We start from the raw sequence: 22,832 nt of genomic DNA on the forward strand, positions 1-22,832 counted from the left end.
TGGAGCAGGGCTGACTGTTCACACCATCTCCCTCCTGTCAGCACACACTTTCCCTTCAAAAAAACGCGAATACCTGCACCTTTTATATACTGTATTTCCTCACACCATCTGTGGATGATTAACGGTTGGTTGCAATACTACTGTGCTTCAAGCAAAATTAAATATGACACAAAATTCTTTATGGTTTGATTCACTCATTAGTGAATCACCCCTCCGTTTTTTTAAAATTCCTTTTTTTAGACAATTTTGTGTTTCCAACATGGTGAAAACAGTTTGGGGAAGGCTCTTTTCTAACCCGAAGGGCCATGCAAGTACGTTTAGTTTGAAATTTTATTTTCACACGTCACTGAGCAGGGTTTGACCCCACGCTGCCTGCACCGAAAGCCGGCGAGTTTACCACTACACTACCAGTGAAATAAGTTTAGTGTGGAACATGAACTAGAAGCGGGACAGAGGCGATGTCTTCCAAAGCGGCATATTAAATCAAATGGTTGAACCCAGGTGCCAGCAACACAAGCACCAGGTACGCCTCAAGAATCTCACGAGTGAAGTCCATAAGTCTTTTCTGATTTTGAGATGTTTAACTTTTTATGGGGATCCTGTTTAAAAAAAATGCAACCACTTACAAGTGTGCTGCATCATTTTGTTGTTATTGTTTTGAATTGTCTTAAATCACAATTGCATCGCTGTAGCCAGTAATACAGTGCATGGCCAGGTGTCCCAATACTTTTGTCCACGTGTTTACCAAGGATAGAAGACCCCCTCTCACCCTAAACAGTCAGCGAGTAATGGAGACAGGTTGATCTCCATTAGTGTCTGCCCTTTCCTTGCCCTTAACCCAGTCAAAACTCTCCACAGGCCCTTCAATGACTTTTCCAAAGAGGGCTCGATGTTGAGTATATTTGGGATGACTTCAGTATTGTTTTTGATGCTATTATAGTACCAAAGCGGTTTGGGTCCGGTGGACATGTGGGGGTCATGTGGTATCCATTATATGCAGACACAAACCACTCCGCTCACACCTGACTGTCAAGGTCCTTCACATTAGTGCTGACATTCCTTTGGCCCATTAAACGTAATTAGGATTTTCCCCGCAGAATCCTTGACATTTCACCTCACCGCATCCAAACATTTTCTCAATCTCCACTTGATTTATGTGATCATCTACTCTTTTTTTTTTTTTTTTTAAAGAAGCCAACCGGCGCCTGTTGACCATGGCTGAACTCCGTCGATAGAAACGTCTCCTCAAACCGAGGAACCTAAGAGGTATAAGAGAGCATTTGTTTGAAACTGGCGTGTGCCCAGCTGCCTTCCTCCATCTCCCCTCAGGTTTCCCTTGGTGACCCTTTATAGCGTGCAAAGAGTGCGGCCGGAGTGTGTGCCGGTGCGTCTGCGTGTGTTTATGTGTGTGCGGTCGTGAGTGTGCGAGTGTGTTTAGGAGGTGCTGTTTCCCACAGCCCTGATCTAATTCCGTGGTAACTCAATCTCCGTGTGAGCGCTTCCCGGCGAGTGTTCTCCCACCCGTCGACAGTCCCCCTCTCTCTGGCTGGCCGAGTGGCTGAGCGTGTCTGACAGAGGCCCGGCTGAGTCCCAGCGCCCCCGCCCCCCACCCACTCCTTGGCCTCCGTGCTACCCGCCCTCCCATCAGGATTGATTTACTATGTCAACCGTTGAGGCTGTCGGCGGCAGCGGCGCTCACAGCCGTGCCTGCATCCTGTGTGCGTGTAATGCTGATATCTTATACCTGTCATTCAACAACTGCTCAAGTGTGTGTGAGTGTTGGCCGAGCGGCTCGCTGAAGCCGCATGCACAAAAGGTGTGGTATTCTTATACAGACACTCTTGAGCTATGGCGCATTATGCAAGAAAAAGCAAATGCCACCCATGCTGGTTGTAAATAGCTCGTCCCACAAAGGGAAATGTCTCCCAGACGGCTTCCATACAACAATGTTATCCTATGAAGCACAGTTTCCTGGCTGCCCCCTTTGGTTCCAGCAAGCACCCAGTCTCTATATCGGGCAGGGAAAAGACCAGGCTTGAGACCCATTCGTATCGTTGGACCCCTCTCCCCCCCAACCCCCCGCACCCCCACCCCTCCTTCTCATTCTTTACTTTCCTGCCTTTGTTGGCATCAATTCTCATTGTGCTTTTTGGATAGGTACGATGTGTTGACTTCCTTGTTTCTTTGTTTTGTTCGCAAAAAAAAAAAAAAAAATTCTCCTCTCAAGACAGCTTCTCATATTGTTAAAATGACACCGACATCTCAGCGTCAGGCGCCCATAACAAAGTTTTGAGTTACTCACACAACATAAACAATCAAACCATCCTATACTGATTTGGATGACCACTTGTACGTTGGTTAGAATGTTGAAACAAAACAAAGTTGATTACCTTAAGGAGGTGTTTGCACGCCACAGTTCTTGACTGCAAGGAAACGGGGCCCAGTTTAACCATTATGAAGACAAGAAATGCAAACATTGGAAATTAAGTTTCCAAGTGGACTTTTTGGAAAAAGACAACATTGTTGTTTCCATGTGAAGACTAAAAATGTTTGTTGGTGAGCATGGAGGATAGATATATCTGTGTTGTGCATGATAATGGTTGGGCACCAGTTCAAATGTTATTAAAAATGCAAATTTAATTCCCCAAAGGGACTTGACCCGACAGTTCTGGAAAAAAAGAAATATGCTTCCATTTTCGCCATTACAGAGTCTGCAAATGCAAACATGAAAAGGGACCTCGAAGTGCTTCCACTTTATTTTGAGTGAGAAAGTGAGAATATCCATGTGTTAAAATTAGAAATGTGTGACAACCAAAACAACTATGATGAAACTCAGTGCTGTTTTAGTTTTACTTTTCGAGATAACGGTTGGGCACCTGGTGTTTGAAAATATTTTTTGATTACCTATAAGAGCTGTACACATGCTTCAGTTATTGAGTAAAAATGGTCTCCATTCAGCTGTTTTGCAGCCTGGAAATGCCAAGATTTGAAAAAGGCTGCAGAGCAGAAGTTTTAAAAAAGGACACCATGTCCATGTAAATGCTGAAAACTGTAAATGGACACGTGTCTTCAGAGGGGAAATTTGAGAAAAAGATTGGCCCCGGGTCAACTGCCGAGAAGGCAGCTACGCTAACCACTATACCAAGATTGAACAACAACGGAGGAGAATGCAGGTTTATTTCTGCGGTTGTTGGCCGCAGGAAAGAGAAGAATTTTATTCAGGAGTTGACTGAGGGCAGCAAAAAAAAAAACAACTTACTGATGGAGCAAAGTGGAGACTGTGATCTAGAATACTGCCTTGGACAGAGCTAAAATTATGATATGTCTTTCATTTTGGCATTTTTAGCAGGTACAAGACAAAGTACCTGCTGGGACTCAGTGTCGGTGAGTACTCAACGTGTGAATTCGGAGCAAACATCCCTCGTTGTGATATTTTCAGAGGTTGAAGTGGGCATGACCAGAGATGTCCACATAGATGTTGGTGTCTATCGATCGCTGTTTTTGGACATTATTTACAAAATTTTGAATGGACAATTTATGTCTGCTGCCTCCCACAATGAGAAGAGTGGTGGTTGGGGTCGGGGGCTGTATTGCTGACTAGAAAGGGCCGTTTTGAGAGAAGTTATTTATTTATGTATTTCTCCAAAACAATTTGATAAAATTAATTTTCCCGATCACAATATACAAAATAGAGTTATTAGTGATAAATGGGCTCTTGGCCAGATTTCCTTTGCCTGAAATAAAATCACCTTTTAAAAATTGCATTTTATGTTTACTTTGGTTATCTTTGACTGGTATTCACCTTTGTTTGATGATCTTACAATAAAAAGTGGCGGAAGAATTTCAGAAGAGGACAAATACTTTTTTTAAGGCACTGTATGTATCTTTTGCCTCATGTAGAGAGTAAAAAGGCGACCTAGAGTGGTTAGCGCGTCGACCTCACAGTGCAGAGGTCCTGGGTTCGATCCCAGCTCTGGCCTTCCTGTATGGAGTTTGCATGTTCTCCTCAGGCCTGGGTGGGTTTTCTCCGTGTACTCCGGTTTCCTCCCACATTCCAAAAACATGCATGGCAAGCTGATTGAACACTCTAAATTGTCCCGAGGGGTGAAGGTGAGTGCGAATAGTTGTTTGTCTCTGTGTGCCCTGCGATTGGCTGGCAACTGGTTTAGGGTGTCCCCAGCGTACTGCCCGAAGACAGCTGGGATAGGCTCCAGCACCCCCCGCAACCCTTGTGAGGATAAAGCGGATCGGAAAATGGATGGATGGATGGATGGATGGAGAGTAAAAGTAAAAGTCATCGGAAAAATGAATACTCAAATAAACTACAGACTCCGGAACAATTTACTGAAGTGCGATAACAAAGTATCTGTACTTTATTATTTCCCACCACCAGACACCAGCTATTGCTGTTTAATACATGTAGTTCAGCATTCTCAGTTGTTATTGCAGGTGCATGTACCGGTAAATGGGAAACATTGCCACAATCTAACTATCTTGATCTTAACCTTTTCATGGATGCATTTTCACTGGGTCATTGTACCCATTCCAAAGTCTTTTTCACAATGGTGCACGCTCCTTCAGTAGCCCCTCACAATGACACTGCCATGGCGTTTACAAGTATGCTCCCCATTAACACTTAACTTAGCAAGTCCACAAAAGAGAGATGGCAGATCACAAGGCTGCTTTCCAAATAAGCGCAACAGGAGACAGCACGTGATATCCACCGTACAGAAAGCGGGACTGTGGAGACGGCTACTTTTAAGGCCACACATTGTGTCGGCGTAGAAAAAAACCCCACTGTTTGCATATCAATGGGGTTGCGTGTGTGCCTATGTGTGTGGAGAGGCGTGTGGGCCTTAATTGAAATGTATCTTCATCATGCAGGGAGAAGCTCACGCTTCCTGGCTCTGTGAACTATGAACTCTGAGTGTGTATGAAATCTGTCATAGAATCAATCTACTTGCATGGAGGCTACAATTATTAATTTCGAGTACTTGTAGGCCAAGTTGTGGTGTGAATGATGTAAAACTACTCAGGCACAAGAATCGGTAATATTCAGCATAACAACAGAAACACAGTTAACGACGGTGAGTTACAAGTTGATATGAAAACATTTCTTTGCAACCCGGCTCCCTTCCCAGTGGATGTTCAGTGCCAGCTGTCTGCACTGCAGTAAAGCACCGCTTTCCCAAGCTCCGATCCTGTGGGAAAATCGGTTGTGGCCAGTAATTGATTCCGCCCTGCCAGCCCCATTACTCTCTGCTGCAGTCAAACTGCCAGTGAGCTGCAGCAAGCCCGTTAGCGTTAGCACAACCTCCGTTTACTCCTTCACTCAATGCAGCCCAAACATGCTCACTCCTCACTCCATCGTCATTTCTGTCTGCCTATGCCTATTCTACCTACTCTTATTTCTGTGCATGATTCCACGTGCTCTATATGAGGTCCATAGCCTCTTATGAACATGACAGACTGAGTGTCTGGACATTATGAAAAAAACAAACAAAAAAAAAAAGGTTCAGTCTACCTGTGTTTTGCTTTGTCTTTGTTTTTTGTGGCAATTTTGTGATAGAGAATTAGGGCTCTATATTCATAGACAGGCGCCTGTGTGCTGGACATAAAAAGGGCAGCATCTTCATTTGGTGACAGAAAGTAGGTTAGACATTAAACCGGGTAAAAGCAGGTCTAAGTTTTGGCGCAGGTGGTGCAACGCAAATTTTGTGGATTTCACTGATGCCCAGGCAGATCCTGCAGTCCACTTATATGTGTGATGGATGTCATCATATTTCATTAAAAAATATGACAACGGTATATCACAATACGCACCAACATCATAACACTTGTGTCACTTTATGACAGTGTCATAACACTTGTTGCCTTGCCTATGGCTGTACTCTGCTACATATCGTATTTACTTGTAATTATTTCACCAAAAATGAGAATGATAGAATGTCTATCATCAAATACAATAAAAGCACAAGTGAAATAGAAACAGTGAAACACGCTTAATTTTGGGGGGGAGCTTCATCTTTTGGGGTCCCATCGATTAAGGTTTCACAAGGTTGACCCGTGCACAAATTCGTTTTGTTTGCATTATTCCTCCACGGGCCAAATTTGAAGTGTGAAGTGTGAGTGAAACAAAGCTGGCCACTACATCACAAGTCGAACAAACCTAGACGACAACAGTTCTCCCCTACTTTTGGCTTGTCTTTGTAAAAAATTAAACACTTTTGAACGTTACACTTGTTCCATTGATCCACACTCACAGATGATTGGATGTGACAGGAAAGGTTAGACAGCACTTGCCATACACAGAGGGGTGTCACAGACATGCTCGATCGCTGTCATCAACTTGAGTGCGCACTGATTACTCCATAAGGCAGCAATAGGGACACAACCCCCCCTCCTCCCCCTCTGAATACATCCCCACCCCACCACACATCCTTCGTCTGAAAGTGAGTCATGAAATATTAAATGCAGTCATCTGCTGAGATGGCTGAGTTGCTTGTCACGGCCTAACACTTACCACATGTCTAAACAAAGGTAAGTGCCCCTGCTATCCAATTAATCTTCAATTAGGGGTTATGCTCTGTGCCTTCGCATCTGTGTTTTCCAGTCTGAGCTCAGCAGGTGGGGGTGCGGGGGAGCATGCGTCTGAGGATTATCATGCTCTGGGAAGATAAAGGATGCACTCTGACATCAATAGTCACATGACAACACATGACCATCGACACATTGCACGGCGATGTCTGAGCGCGGTCTATTTCAAGCTTTGTCTGTTCAAAAAAAACAAACAACAACCCCATCACGCTGTATTAAATGAGCCGGCAGAAAATAATGTTTCCATGTGATATGCTAAGAGACATTAGAGGCTTGAGTGATTCATCAGGGATTGTCATGACTCTGGCAGGCTTTATATAACTAGCAGCTGAACGCTGGACTTTCCCATGTGGAGGTCATGAGGCCACCCTCTTAGCACTGTGGTGGGGTTTTTTTTCACACAAGAATTCCAGCCCACTGGTGGGGGATCTAAGAGCATAAAAGAGAATCAGAGAGCTGTACAGTATGTGCATCCCTTCAGAAAAGCCCCCATCCACCCCGCCCACTGCAATCTGCACCCGGTGGCATGACGCCTTGGGCAGGGGTCCCTGCTTGTCTAGTTTATTGACGGAACAAGAAGTTTCTCTGTGAAAAGCCCCCTCAGACCCCACCCCCTCCGCCTTTACTCCGCTCTTGCAACCACCGTCGGTGTGCCGTGAACCAGGAGCCAGAGGCGCGGGGAGCGTGGAGGGATAAAGGGATGAGGAAGATCAAAGCTGGATGCATGAAAAAGCTCAAAGCACGCAAGCAAAGAAGCACCACTCTGACCACTTTCGGTCGCACCCACGCACACCCACGCTGGCCTCTGGTTCTCCCCAAATGTAGTGGTCACAAAAAGTTAAAAGCAGGGGGGGGGGGGGGCGGGGGCACACCACTCAGGGTGTGTGAGCCTTTCAGCATATGGCTTAGATGTGCTTGGTCGCGAGATTCAAAGGGATGCCCCCTGTTGGTAGAACTCTGGTTGCTCCCTGTTATGTCCCAACTGTAATGTATACAGATGTGCCTGCTGTGGATTGGCCAATTTCTTGCCAGTTCCTTTTTTTTTATTTAGGCCAAACTTGAGATTGTACTCTATGGTGGCAGGTGAATAACTCACTTCACAAGTGGCAGTTTGGCAGATATAATGAGTAAAGATGCTTCCAAAAAGAGGATCCAAGCTGTTCATTGCCACTCTCATTTCAATTCACGGTCAAACTAAACATCTAACAAACATATTTAGTTTGACAGTAAACACGGGGAGGGTTGAAGAATCAACGTTCAATGGAAAAATGCTGGAATCACAGCTTTCATGAATCTTGGAATGCTCCCCAAAATTCTTTTCACTTGCTGGGTGAATTTATGATCCGGAAGGAAACAAGTTTCCTCCAGTGGACTTGGCTCATGAGTTATTTGCAATGTTAAAGTTCTGTAACAATATACAAAAAAATAGCAGCGTGAGTGCTGAAAAGTGTCTTCCCCTTTTACTTCTGTCTAGACCAAACTTTTTGGACCGAAGATCTACTTTTCGATCAACTAACCTCACGGGATCTACCCTTAACGGCATGCGCGCACACACACACACACACACACACACACACACACACACACACACACGCACGCCATGATGAGAAACAGCCTGAAACTGAAGCATGCGATGCACTTTTGCAGCTTGTTAACTATCGTAGCTCACACGTACTGTTTTAAAGTGCTTCCATGGGCCCTCCTAGGTTCATATTCCTCGGTGAATTGTACACGAAGCAAACTCTGAATGAGAATAATGACGATAAAAGATAGAGCGCAACAGCTCTTATCACAAGCTGCAATTGCAGACTGCTGAGTGCTAACAACTTCCGGTGACGTAATCACGCGCCACCGTAAATTCAAGATTTACCTGCTTTATTTTATTTTTGAAATATTTATTTTGTGAAAATGAGACTGATAGGATGATTAGGGTGCAACGTACATTAACACTCCTCGGATCTACTTCGGACCTGTCTTAGATCTACAGGTAGATCAGGATCGACGTAATGGGCACCCCTGGTCTAGATTGTCAGTCATGCTAATTGGATAGAATTGAGGAACATATACTCCGCTTTTTTTATTTGAATTTGTTCCGTTAATTTTTTTCTTGTTTTCAGAAAATGATCAATAATGGCTTGCTCTCAGGCTAAAAATTTGCTGTGTTCCAGCATTCCTGAAGCACCTCCAGATCACCTCAGGTGCCTGCCATACAATATGTTGATTTAAGCAATCAATTTTCCCAGTTGTATTTGTGTAAGCCACGTCATCAAAGGCCTCCAGCAGCACGATTGGCGGCATGACCACAATTCTTACGTACCGGCATGCAAAAGAAGCCGTTTATGTCTACAAGAAGCCGAGCCCAACTTTTCAATTTCCTTTTGGCCTGGAGGATCTTCTCTCCATTATTCATGAGTCCTCAGGTTGGACCCTGGGAACAAGCTGAGCGAGGCCCTGTGTCAATACGCAACACTGGCCGCCACAATGGGCCCGGCCTGCAACTACACTGTTGACAGACACCAACACAAAGGAGCTAAAAGGGGTCCCCCTCCGTTCTCACACACACTAAAGAATGAGTCAGTGTGCTGCCGCTCAGAGCACTGTTTGTACAGTATATGCAGCTTTTGTCCATGGCCTCTGTTCTGCCATCAATGGGGCTTGAAGTGTTGATGAAAACCAGGAGGAAAGTACTTCTCTGCGGCTGCCAGACAGCGTTCATGTTCACTTGATGTCATCTGTGTGTATGCAGATGAAGGCCTGCATGCACATTCCATCATAGATCCAGCCCAGCCCAGCCTCTATAGTTATGACATAAGCGGTTGATGCTAATGAATATGTCATGCATTAGCACTTAGCACAAAACGACAGCACTTAGGAAGAGGAATCCATGCCTTACTTAATCACAACTGGATTACTGTCCTGGAATTTATTTTGGAGACAATCAATCCTCCCTCAAGTGACTCCAGTTGGTCCAAAATGCTGCTGGCCACCTCCTTACTGGAGCGCGTAGCACCGAGCATTTAACTCCAATTCTGGTCTAAATTCACTGGCTCGCTGTACATTTTAGAGTCCATTTCAAGATTCTTTTATTTGTCTCTAATTTTTTTAATGGTCTAGCCCCACCTTACCTCTCTGAGTTCCTCCACCTCTATGTGCCAGCTGCTGCCGCAGGTAAGTGGACCAAACGCTACTGGTGGTACCGAGGACCCAATGCAGCCTGAGAGGGGATCGAGCTTTTTCTGTTGCCGGTGCCTCTTTTTGGAATAACCTTCCATTCTCTGTCCATCCTTAAATCTCATCTTAAAACACATTTTAGATCGTCAAAATGATTTCAACTTGCCATTTCGAGCACAGTGCGATTGGCAGGTGACCAGTCCTGGGTGTATACACAACCTCTCGCTCAGAGTCGGCTAGGATAGACTCCAGGACATCCGTGACTCTTGTGAGGATAAGCTGTACAGTTAAAAAAGGAAGGTTGCATCTCAAGGACACTCTTTGGGAGCTTTATAATTCCAGACTTAGCAAGTAAGTTGGCTATTTTTCTGTGTGTAAAAAAATCCTTGGTTGGAAGAAAACTACACTACATGCATGTATAATGTGAAATACCTGTAAATGACCGTTTTAATTGACACTGCCAGAGATGTGGACAGAGTGTTTTAGTGCAGGCTGCAGTGGTGTAGAAATAAACTGCATCATATTGGTGCTTTTTACTATAACATAGTTGCATTACCTCACACTATATTACAGAGGTGAAATATATTATTCTCATGAGCGTTATCCTTTCATAAGCGAAGGAATTTCATGCAGCTTTTGCATTGGACCTCATGACACGCGATCAGGTTCTGACACACGCTTTTCTCACGCCATCAAGTGGTGAGATGTAGCCCCTGCAGAAAGATGGGAAAACTGAAAAGTATTTCCTAACGCAACATGAAGTCCTTTGAATTTCATTGCTGATTGAAATAAAATACTGTAACTTCGTGTCATTTAAAATGCACAAATACGTTTATTTCACTTTGAATTTAATGATGGTTTCAATATTTGTGAAAACGTATGTAGGGATTTTGTGCAAAAATTTAAAGTTGGTTAGAGCGGCATGATGGACTCGTGGTTATCAAATCCAAGATCTTGGCTCCAATGGTCCATTGGTGTGAATGTGAATAATTGCGGAGAACATGCAAACTCCACACAGGAAGGCCAGAGCTGGAATCGAACCAAAAAAATGGATGTATGAAAAAATATGCTTATAATTAAAAACGACTCCAAATGAATTGCTTACTTGCATAATGTAACTGTTGTGTTATTTTTGTTATTTTGACTTCAAGATGACGCCGCGAGAGTGGCTGCCTTTCCAGCCATATTTGCATATTTTGTTCTACTTCTTCCTTTCATAACTTTGCTGCTGTGAATTGGGAAATTCTCCATTGCGTGACGAATAAAGGTTTTCTAATCAAATCTAAAAATGCAATCAGAAATCACTTGACTGAATTTGTGTGTTTCCTAAAAAGCTCTGGAAGAAATCAAGGGAACTCCAAATGGCTAATTCTAATTTTGACAGTGGCTCTCAACTCTGAGTATTGTTTGTACAACATTCAATACCGCACGGCCAAGTCAGTGGATTTGTGGATAGATGACAACCAGATAAGCAGACCATGCTTGTTTGAATGTTTGCAGTATAGGAGTGGCATCCAGTCATCCGAGAGCGATGTGAAAGACGGGTGAGGTACATGCTAAGGCACATTAAGGTGTGACTTCAACTCTGAACAGATACACCACAAGTAGGCTCTTATGGTGTTTAATGATGAATAAGAACTTTCCTTTGCATTATTTCATATCTGAAAGGGCCGTGAATTGTTTCCATTACTTTTTGTCAATTTCTCCAAATAAATGCTGTGAATGACAATCCTTTTTATTTGGAATTTGGATGTAATCTTATAGCAGATTGTAGAATAAAACATTCCTTTGCATTATTTCATATATACATATATATACACACACACACACACACACACAGGTACCTATAAATAATATGCCCATAGAAACTGATAATTTTGCAGTGGACTTTACAATAGTCATGGGCAAACTTTTAGCCTAGATTTTATTTTTAAAATGGAAAAATTAGCCAGGTCGTTCATTTATAGGATAAAACAAAATATGAATGTAAAATGTATAGTTTATTTTACTCGTATTGGATGGATAAATCTCATGCTTTCAGTTTGTTTTTAATTCAGTTACAATCAATTATTTATAAAAATAAATAAATTAAACATTGATCACTATACAGATATATGTATTTTTACGTCACTAATATTCAACACATTTTATAATGGGATTCATTAAAAAAAATGACACAGGAATACTGGAAATGTAAATGCTGGTTTAATGGGCCGGTTTAAAAAACAAAGTGGGCTGTATGTGTGCCCAGGCCATACTTTGCCCATCGCGATTATTCAACGATCGTCAAGAAAGCCTCTTTTTGTGTTGACATGAAGTAAATGTGCTACTTTGTGAAAATAAGTCAAAAGAGGGCCACACCACATGGCCCCTTCAGACCCTCACACCAGAATTTGATTTGAAGACACGCCTCTTAACCCTATTGTCACCATGGCAATGGCGGCACCTGCTCCTGATTGGGCGGCTCCGCGTCAAGCACTCACCCCACTGGGCTTCAAATATGACATTTCCACCGTGTGCCAGTCTGTCCTCTTGTCTGCGTCCTGCACCCAAAGGGAGATTTATATTTTGTGACTCGTAGGCACAACTTTTACTCCACCATGGTTGAGCAATTTGTTGGAACCTGGAAGCTAACTGCCAGTGAGAATTTTGATGAATACATGAAGGCTATTGGTAAGGATACATTTCACTTTAGCATAGTTGGATAATGAGTTTGCTGTAAAGTGGTGCTAACTGAAGCAAATTTTGTATGGCACGGAGGTGTGGGCTTTGCCACCCGGCAGGTGGGCAACATGGCTAAGCCCAATCTTGTGATCGACGTGGATGAGGCGGGCCTGATCACAATGAGGTCTGAGAGCACTTTCAAGACCAAAGAAATTCAATTCAAACTCAATGAGGAGTTTGATGAGAACACGGCAGATGATCGAAACACCAAGGTGGGTTTTTAATGAATGCACTTTCTCAAAACGGTCATTTTGCATGCAATTAAAGCAAGTTCCGTCTGCAGACCATCATCACTTTTGAGAATGGCAAACTTGTGCAAAAACAGACGTGGGATGGCAAGTCTACAACACTAGAACGAGAGATTCAGGATGGCAAGCTGACAGCTGTAAGTTGCTGACGGCTATGGCAATATGCAACATTTGTTTTGTTTCTTTAAAATGCCCCCCGTTTTTGTTAATTTAAAACTATGTGAATCTTATCTCCACAGAAATGCATCATGGGTGATGTTGTTGCAATGAGGACCTATGAGAAGGAGGCTTAAGTTCACTCTTGCATCAATCAATGTATGTTGAACTACAAAGGACATTTTGTAAATGGAAAATTAACAATAAAATCGAAGAATTCAGTGTGAGTTCTACACAACATTTCTTTGACTGATTATTTTAAATTGTGGCAAAAATGTTTCCCTCAAAGTCAAGGGAGCCACTGCTACTTCCACCTTTAAAAAAATCACAACAATGCTGGGGGGGGGGGGCTTCAATTTTTAAAAAGAAAACCACAAATTGTCACATTACAACATGCACAATTGGGTCAGCAAATAACAGACTAATTCTATGACCATGTGAACAATCTTTTTAAGAATTAAGTTTTAAGGCTTCTTTTGTGCTTAACAGGAATTTAGGGTTCAACATCTGACCTATATTTAAGACTTCAGACTTTGTACTAAAGAGGACTTTGTGTGTCATTGACGAGTAAGTCGCATTGGTTGCTCTGAAGTCTGAGAACTGAATGGGCAGATTTAAAAAAAAAAATAAATAAAAAATCTTGACAAGGGCCTTTTGTTCGAGCAAAGACACATTTCCTAATATCAGTGTCAACTCTTATGCCTGGGTGGTGGTGCGGCCAAATCCCTTCAGGTCAAAGCGTTGACCCCTCACTTGCTAGTTCAATTGTCTTGGATGCACAGACTGGAAATAAAGCAAGTGCACTTGTCCTAATTAAGCCTCTTTGAGGCAGTGGACCCCTGGTGTGCCAGACTTGATGACAAGGGAACATAATAGCTTCTAAATACATTTTTTAGTCAATAAAAATCCTTGACATCTCAATATCAATCTTAATTCCAATGGGGGTTTTTTCCCCCCCAAGTATGTGTAGGACAGTTATGACAAAGTGTCTCCCCAGTCTGTTTAATCCATCACACAGAGCATATTGCATATTTGTCAGTTTCCCCCTAAAACTGGTATTTTTAAAATATTCAATCTAGTTTTTATTAATTGATGGATCCATCCATCCATCCATTATCTGAGCCGCTTGTCCCAGCCGTCATTGGGCAGACAGCAGGGTACACATTGACAAGCATCCATTCACACTCAGAGTCACACTTAGGGTCACTTCCGAGTGTTCAATTAACATACCATGCATGTTTTGGGAATGTGGGAGGAAACCAGAGTACCTGGAGAAAGCCCATGCAGGCAAGGGCAGAACGTGCAAACTCTACACAGGAAGGCTGGAGCCAGGAATCGAACCCTGGGAAGTGGACGTGCTAACCAGTTAAGCACTGTGCCGCCCGTATATAAAAATACACACACGCACAAACGCGCGCGAGTGAGAGAAAGAGAGAGATCGAGTGAGAGTGAGAGAATTAGATTTTTAAAAGAATTATGCATTTATCTTGTTACACCTTTTAAATTAAAGAATCCAGACATCTTATTTACAATGTAATTTATTTTTCGCCTACCTTGTACATTAACGACTTCGTCCATCTGTCCGTTTTAAAAAAGATAACATTTTCTGAAATGTAATTGAACAAATTCGTTGGTCAATTTGGCCTGTACCATTCCTTTTCAAGAGTGGGAACGTGTGGGGCATCGCGTTTGCGTGCGTGCGTTTTAATCAATATTGAGTTTGTCTTAAATCTATACATTGTGGAAAAACACAATTGGTTTAAAAGTACATTTTAAAAAAAAGTTGACGTGACTACTCCGTCAAATCCTAGTTTTAAAAAACGGACTCGTGTAATATTCAGGGTGACGTAGACGTTGCGTCACCTTCGTCCAACATGGCGGACACAGAAAACACAAACATGGACTCCGATAAGAAGAAAGCTTCTAATGCGCTTAAACGCCGCGTAGGAGAAGATTCACACCGAAAGGAGACACCCAAAGACGAGAAAGATATACCTGAAAGTTGCACCACCGCGGAGTATTGCGAGAAGTTACAGGCGTGGATGTGCCAATACTCCACCGGCTTTGTGACTTGGCAGAGCTGGCTGGCGGCGTCAGCAGCCATGTCCTATCCGTGTGTTTTCCAGTCGGTCAACGGGACGTCGACGGCGCGTCTCGATCCCAACGCTCAGTACTTCGGTGTTCCCTTGTCGCTCAATGCGGCCGCCTCCGGCTCCCCGAGTAGCCGAGGAGGTGAAGTCGCGGGCGGGGCTGCAGTGCCCACTCAGCCGCAGCAGCTGCCACAGGAGAATGGAAACGCGCGCAGGCCAGGTAAATAGAAGAACATCAATGCATTACAACATGCTGCAATGGCATTAAGCTATGCAGTCACCCTCTAAGTGTTCTGCGAAAGCTTCTGTGCTGACCCAGGCTTCTGATCCATTCTCCAGGTCGAGAGTACACCATCCCCTCACCTCTCCAAAGACTCCTTGCTGAAATTGTGGACTTCTTCATTCTGTTTTTCATCAAAGCGACCATTATCATCAGTATTATGCACCTGAGTGGAATCAAGTCAGTTTATGCAGTGATGCTTGAGGCTTGTTTGTAATCCCTAATAGCCTCTCTTGCTTTTTCTCTCTTTAAGGGATGTGTCCAAGTTCGCAATGCATTTTATCATCGACGAAATAGATGAGGAAACGTCAATGGAGGAGTTGCAGAAAATGATGCTGGTTGCTCTTGTATACCCAATATTAGTGTGCTTTTATGAGGTAAGGGGTGTCACTTGATACAATAAAGGAAGTGTTTTGAGTAATTACCAATTGCCATGCAAGTAAATTTACGAAATATCACCACATAATTATTAAGACCTGAAAACAATCAACATTTTTTTCAGGGGATGATGTTTTAGGAAATGGGAATTTGTGTTTCACCCGTGTGTAACACAGCTCTAGAACTTTTTGTTGTTGTTGTTACTGTGATGGCTTAGAGGACATCATGCGTCATGTTTTGTAATTCCAAAATTGTCTGACCTCATGATCATTGATCTTTAAATGTTCCACTGTATTTCTTTGACATTATTTGAAGAATAAAACAGTGGCTGTGTCCAAATTTGTAGTTTACATCCTCCAAAGGCCGAATTTGACAGAACCTCCGGCGCGACACGATCGCACGCCGGTGCCCAAATTCACACACCCTTCGAATCTAGCTTTCACATCTGGCCTTTGTGTCCATGGAGACAGGTTCTGAGTGAAGGCTACTTCGGAGTGCGCTTTCATTGCCTACACTTCCCCGCCCCATTTCGACGCTGCTCTTCTTCTATGATCGGCCTGTTCAAATTTACTACTGTTTATGTAGTTCACAGAGGCTACATGAGGACGAGCCTTCGGAGGACCCAGCATGTGAAGGGTCCTTCGAAGGACGCAGTCTATGAATTTGGACAGGCAGTGTTTGGTAAATATGATATTTTTACTTGTTGTAAATCGACAGCCTTATTTGTCAGTCCCTTTTTCCCCCTCTGAGCTGCAAGGCAATCAACCACAGACGTGTATCTGCAGATTGTGTGTATTTGGGGAGCTGGAGGAGCAACCCCAGGAAAATTCCTCATTGGACTTCGAGTTGTGACATGTGACTCATCAGTTCTGGTTCAGCCCAACCGGGTCCTCGTGGTGCCGGCAACAGACGTGTCTCTGTCCGCGTGAGTGGATCCATGCTGCGCTTAAATCAAACAAATTAATTGTAACTCCCACAAAACATTTGGATATATACAGTATATATTTTTTTACTAATCCGACAACATCACTCTTAAAACATAAATTGCTGACAAAACCTCTCTAATGATGCTTTTTCTTTCTTTCCTCCCCTATCAATCCTGACAGATCAACTGTGCGAGCCCTGAGCAAGAACTTTTCAATCGCTTTCTTCTTCCCAGCTTTTGTCACGCTTCTGTTCTTCCAGCACAACAGGACTGTGTACGACATGGTCGCTGGCACCATTGTTGTCAAGCGCTCTAGGGTCAGATGACCCAGACGAGCATCGCCGCCACCTGCAGAGCGCACCGCGTCAAGTGTTTGACACTAAATATGAGCAGAACTTATTTCTGGTTCATGTGCACCAGGGCTCCATAATGAGGGCAGAGAGGGTCTTTTGGATCGCCGAGCCGCAACCTGCACTTGGTTTGTGTCTGACCAAACGGCTGCATGGGTCTCTGTGCCAAGTTCACGTCTCTTTTTCAAATATGGCGGGTGGCGAGATTTGCCTTTTTTTGAATACTATTGTAGATCTGGGGTGAGTGTTTGTTCACGCTATATTTCAGTTCGCAATCTATTTATTTGTAGCACGCTAGCCTCAGTGTCAGTGAAATAATCATTTGAAACATGGGGCCTCTTGGTTTATTGTTTCAGGTGCTCAAGTACTTCTGTTTTTCAAAGGCACAATCAGTGTTTTGAAACTTGGACTCTTCCTCATCTTGCCACGTTCTGGCAATCCGCATGATTTTATGAGACAGACTAAGCTATTGGAAGGCAATTGAAAAACTCTTGTGATTGAATTGGACTACAGTATAGCCTCTAAGGCACTGGTGCCAAACTCAAGGCCGGGGGCCAGATCTGGCCCGCCATACCATTTTACGTGGCCCATGAAAGCGAATTGTGTCCATTTACTTCATTTTTCTTGCTAAAATATAAAAGTTACATATTGTTTCCACTTTTAAAAATGTTATGAATATTTAAAATGTTTAAAAATGATATTGCATGCATTTTATTTTATTTTTTTACCAAATTCCCCCTTTAAAAATAGGTGCAACATTTGAACAACTTTTAAGGCCTTTGCTTTCAAAAGTAGTAATTCATCAATTTGTTGTGTATATGTAATATGAGGCTATCATACATTTATTTGGGTTCACAGTCATAGCAGCCCTTCAAGGAAACCGTAACTGATGTGGCCTGTGACAAAAAACAGTTTTGACACCCGGGCTAGAAGGTCATACGCAATCAGTTTAGGAATGCAGGTGAACATGTGGTTGAGGATCTAATAGAAATCATTTGTACCTAGGCCAAACTGTTGCGTCATAAAATTTTTATCAAAGCGCTAAGCTACATTTTCACAACGATCATGCAAGTGTTAAAGGAAGTGAACCACTCCTAATATTTAAATGTAACAAAAGTGAGTCTTTCGTGACCAAGAATAAAGTAAAGTGAAAAGAATTCACGTAAGCTTTTCTATTTGTAGCTTTCTTTAAAAAAACAAAAACAAAACCAAGTGGCAAAAGACGTAAACCATTGTTAAAGGTAAAATAAATCACTCTCTTTGTTTTAAGTGACAATATGGCACTGGAGTCTTACTGCTTTGAATGTGAGTCTGCTTACTTGGTGTAAATGCAATGAGGCCATGGCAGAAGTGATTTGTGACCTTCGAGGATTTTTTTTTTCTAATCACCATTGCATGACCTCCGGGACACTTTTGCGGTTCCGACCTGAAGCCCAGCGGTCTGGTCTGCTTACACTTTATTGACGACCCCCCCCCCCCCCCCCCAAAAAAATCCCACAAACTTCACATGAGACGAGAGCTATAAACATCGACATTTTGTTTGGAACGTCTCTGATAATTCTTTGGCTCAGCAGATGCAACATAATTGGCACAAATGTTATTTAACCGAAATAAACAATTGCTTTTTGATCATATCTGTCTCCAGTTCTGGCTGCGTAGCTTTTAAAACATTTTGTCTGGCAGTCTGTTGACTTGTTTTTATCAAAAAAATATGTGCTGAAAAACTTTGCATAGTATTGTCAGGGTTCATAGTCTTGTGCTGCAGCGCATTTGCCAATGACTGCATCTTTCACTGACATTGTTTTGACACAACCCCTCGATGTGCAATAACTCCAGTGAGCAGCGGAACAAGTGGTGGGCTGATAAAATTGCCACGCGTGCTGCTCCACATGAATTTTGTACATTGACGTGTCGTGTAGGCCCCATCCAGAGAGAGACAATGTGCAGAAATGAAATTTCTGAGAAAGGACCAACTCATTGCTTCAATTTATGACAAACCTTTGTGTTAAACGACCTCATTGTGCAATAAATCTCTCCATGGGTTAAGCAAGTGCCATCGCTCTCCATTAGCTACAACCAATCATTTATGTCAACTGCTGTGAGAATCGACCTTGTGTTTGTAAATTGAAGTCATAACGTTGTCGCAGTTATAGCAACTGTAACCGGATAAATCCACAGAGCAGTAAATGGCTGGAGTAATCATACTTGTTCTTCTAAATCCATCACCAACGGTGTCATTGAAATTGGGACCTTTGCTTCTAAACCAGAATTGATAGCAGCCAAGGACAGTACTTTTCCCAACATACAGCCTGGCCAAGCTATTGTGAATGAACTCATTTCTGGGCTAGTGAATAAATAAGTGTTATCGTGACATGAATAAGCACATTTTCGCTGAGCGCTGCTGCTGTTACAAAAATAAATACGAGGCCAGCACAAAACTCTTCATGAGTGATGTACAATCATGAGGTTCCCATGCGAGCGTGGGTATTCAATAACCTTTTGGACTCCTCCCGCTTTTAGTTCTCTATTTAGTATTATGATGATATGGACCAAAACTGTTGTCTTGACAACCAGGGAGGACTGATTTGGACACCGTTGCTTGGTCTGGTGTGCGTTTGCTGCAAATAAATCATGCCTAGACAAGGAAAAATAGGCTTGACATTTGATATCTATTGGACTTTTTTTACAAATGAAATCCTTAAAAATTATGATGTATGTCAGGTTTTATTTCACATACTGCCCTTATTGCATTTTACCCATTTGAAAATGCAATGTGTTTGTCATGAAGAAAAAGTACCGGTAGTCCACTCCAGTGTTTCAGTTGTACTCAGTACTGCCCTCTGCTGCTGCTATGCGGTAGTGAATCTGCCGCAGTGGGGAGGGGGAGTGGGCAAGTTTCAGTGGGGTCACCGAGGTCATTTAACTGATGGTTGGATTCCTCATATGAACCCAACCTGTCAGATCACGTGACGCAGCATGTAAATCAATCTGTTACAAACATGCTGAGAATGTCACATTGGTTTTATTCCGAGAGGCGCCTGGGCTTTTCACATGCAGATGAAGCCAATAATTTACGCCCTGAGTTGCGTTTGGCATTTTCCAGATACTTTTGGTTCCCTGTGATTCTGTTACTCCCCCCCCCCCCCCCCCCCCCCAAAAATCACTCCCGCCTGGCACTGCTTAAACTATGTTGTGGAGATGTGCGTAAGCAGTGACTTTCTATTTTGAGCTGAATGAAAAGGAGTCTTGGCACTCAGACTCAGCCGAAGAGAAACCTGTTTAGTTCTGATGATTTTCGCTTTCAGTATCAACACAAGAAACTAATTGTGGTTCATTGTCATCTATGTTGGAAAATATGTTTTAACTGTCAAATATTCCCAAAACAAACATTCAGTTACTAAGGCACCGATTGTTTAAAATTCCTTATGAGGTCATTTTAGCCTATTTCTGCAGTCCCTGTCTATGCTGTTTTAATTTCATCCAGACACTTCTTCAACTGTGACTTTGAACAATTTAGATTAAATAACATTCTGAGCCTAAAATTCAAAAAAAAAAAAAAATTCCAAACTTGTTTCCGGGTATAAAAGGATAAACATCCTCCAGTACAATGAACTGCCAGTGTTATGGGCATTTGTTCATAACCATTTTCTGCAATGGAGATATGAAGTGCCCGGAGCTTTTAAAGTGATTCAGTAAACTGAAATGCCTTTTTTTTAGGACCGGTACTTTTCTTCTCAGCATTAAAAACAGCAGTATCAATTACACACATTTAAAGCAACAGTGATGAATATAGTTTCTTTCCATTTCCTCTTCTTGTGAATTATGATTTGCTTTTTAGCCACTGTGGTGAAGGCAAAGTCCTTTATCAACGAACAACAAATTAGCTAATTTCTAACAAAAGTTAAACGAGTTCGACTTTGTGTGTAGTTAGCATAGGTGTCAGTTGGAACATTTTTGGGTAATTTATAATAATAATAATAATAATACATGTTATTTGTAGGCACTTTCACAACACTCAAGGACACGTTACAAGCAAGACCAAACAATAAAACCACAAAAATACAAAAGTGGGAGAGCAGCGGCAGCCAGACGCGCCAGCGTTCACTCATTTGAAGACAATATGTTATATTGCATATTCTCGCCCGGTTTAACATTAACTCACCTTGTAGCCAAATTGTGTAATATCTAAGATTTAGCTAACTTTACATGAAGGACATGTCACACTGGTATAACCAGACTGTAAAGAAGTCAAGCTAATTAATGTGCTCTACAGGACAAGCACTGTCTGCTAAAATACAATTTTGGATTTCTTAAAGTTCATATAAGAACTGTAAACACCTGAAAATACGCATGCTCGTATTGGCGTTCATGCTAACACACGTCCTGACGTGCCCCGGCTGGTCACCAACATAGACCAAAATAGATGATTTAAGGACATCTCGAGGGGATGGTCATTCTCTAATCATATCAAATTTTTGTTTTCTAATCGTGTAGAATTATAAAAGCAGTTAATTCATGTTGTTCCTTTAATTCGCAGCACTAACACCACTGCCCATCTTCTTAACCCGAGGCACAATGGCGATCGGGTTGAGATGTAATATTTCCAAATCGCTAAAATGAGGTCATCCTCCCTGTGGATTGCTGATTTTGTACTGTGGCCATGAACTAATTCACAGGCTCCTCAATAGTCTCTTTCAGCGTGTCATGCTCCTCACCATTGAGCCGCGGCCGCGTTGCGAGCAGTCTTTCTTCATGTGGACTGGAGACTGTGGAGCGGCCTTGTTGCCATGGCAGCAAGCACTTTCACATTCTCCCCGCATAGCGTTGGGGCGTTCGTGCTGCTACTTCCGAACCGGTGCCCAGCCACAGCCGGAGGAAGGTCTGCTCTCAGACAGGACCTGCGCGCCAGGGTGGTTTTACCTCCTCCTCTGCTAGCACATGCTCCCATAACGCTGCCACCCACTCACTATTCTCCATTCTCTATTATACTAATGCAAACAATTTCCCCAGGGTGCCCCACCTCTTCTGGTAGGATACAATAGAACAGAGTCGAGCTTCAGTTCTATTGTTGCATGTCAAGAATGATACTGTTTTTATTCATTTATTTTGGTGAAAGACACTGTGACCTCAAAGTATTCCTCTGGGATATTTATTTGTAAGATTACTTACTGCCTTGTAATACTCACAATTCACCATTGCAAAGTAGATATTTGTTTGAAGCTGTATCGTTTCTATTTCCTGAATTGAATAAGAACAAGCTTTAATTGAACTTGAGTCAACGCATTCATTCTCTTCCGCTTAAACCGAGGTCAGGTCGCAGGGGCATCAGATTAAACGAGGAAGCCCAGACGTCCTTCTCCCCGGCCACATCGTCCAGCTCCTCCTGGGGGATCCTGAGGCATTCCAAAGCCAGCTGGGACAGACATTGTAGCCCCAGACGATTTAGATGCTAATATCATTGGGACACTCAAACACCTCCACCACGATAAAGTGACAGCTCATGGAAGGTTTGAACTCAAGTTTACATTTTAAATGCTAACATTTGAAGTTACTGTAGTTCAAATAGCCATTTTACGCTGAATAGATAAATTACAATGTGCATTATCTTCAATTATACCCCCCCGCCCCCCCCCCAAAAAAAGAATTGCATGACAGCATTCTTCCATTTCCAATCCTGATTAGGGTCATGGGCAAGAGGCAGGATGCACACTGGTTAACGGTTTGACCAAAAACCGCGGTTTTAAAAAGTTATGGTTTCATTCATTCATTTATTTTCCGAACCGCTTGATCCTCACTAGGGTCACGGAGGGTGGGGGTGCTGGAGCCTATCCCAGCCGTCTTTGGGCAGTAGGCGGGGGACACCCTGGACCGGTTGCCAGCCAATCGCAGGGCACACAGAAACGAACAACCATC

At 42.8% G+C, this 22,832-nt stretch overlaps 2 protein-coding genes across 2 annotated transcripts; both read left to right on the forward strand.

Moving 5' to 3' along the window:
- Nucleotides 1-11,766: 11,766 nt before the first annotated feature.
- Nucleotides 11,767-13,118, forward strand: fabp4b (fatty acid binding protein 4b). Its single transcript, XM_086113909.1, has 4 exons — nt 11,767-12,441; nt 12,529-12,704; nt 12,776-12,877; nt 12,980-13,118. Exons 1-4 carry the CDS (start codon nt 12,369-12,371, stop codon nt 13,031-13,033), a joined length of 405 nt encoding a protein of 134 aa, XP_085970035.1. The 5' UTR covers nt 11,767-12,368; the 3' UTR covers nt 13,034-13,118.
- A 1,652-nt stretch (nt 13,119-14,770) lies between these two features.
- On the forward strand, nt 14,771-19,585 carry fam8a1b (family with sequence similarity 8 member A1b). The gene is made up of 5 exons (XM_086114471.1): nt 14,771-15,206; nt 15,326-15,446; nt 15,520-15,643; nt 16,430-16,569; nt 16,751-19,585. Exons 1-5 carry the CDS (start codon nt 14,771-14,773, stop codon nt 16,893-16,895), a joined length of 966 nt encoding a protein of 321 aa, XP_085970597.1. The 3' UTR covers nt 16,896-19,585.
- Nucleotides 19,586-22,832: the final 3,247 nt, after the last annotated feature.

The sequence above is a fragment of the Hippocampus guttulatus genome, chromosome 6 (assembly GCF_054856545.1).
Source record: "Hippocampus guttulatus isolate MCC_2025c chromosome 6, RoL_Hgut_1.0, whole genome shotgun sequence".
Taxonomy (NCBI): domain Eukaryota; kingdom Metazoa; phylum Chordata; class Actinopteri; order Syngnathiformes; family Syngnathidae; genus Hippocampus; species Hippocampus guttulatus.

Bases quoted from the DNA above. Each gene is read 5' to 3' on its own strand.
- fabp4b (XM_086113909.1), top strand. From the start codon at position 12,369: ATGGTTGAGCAATTTGTTGGAACCTGGAAGCTAACTGCCAGTGAGAAT. The intron at 12,442-12,528 runs GTAAGGATACAT...TATGGCACGGAG, and splicing joins TGAATACATGAAGGCTATTG to GTGTGGGCTTTGCCACCCGG. The intron at 12,878-12,979 runs GTAAGTTGCTGA...TTATCTCCACAG, and splicing joins AGGATGGCAAGCTGACAGCT to AAATGCATCATGGGTGATGT.
- fam8a1b (XM_086114471.1), top strand. From the start codon at position 14,771: ATGGCGGACACAGAAAACACAAACATGGACTCCGATAAGAAGAAAGCT. The intron at 15,207-15,325 runs GTAAATAGAAGA...TCCATTCTCCAG, and splicing joins TGGAAACGCGCGCAGGCCAG to GTCGAGAGTACACCATCCCC. The intron at 16,570-16,750 runs GTGAGTGGATCC...CAATCCTGACAG, and splicing joins ACAGACGTGTCTCTGTCCGC to ATCAACTGTGCGAGCCCTGA.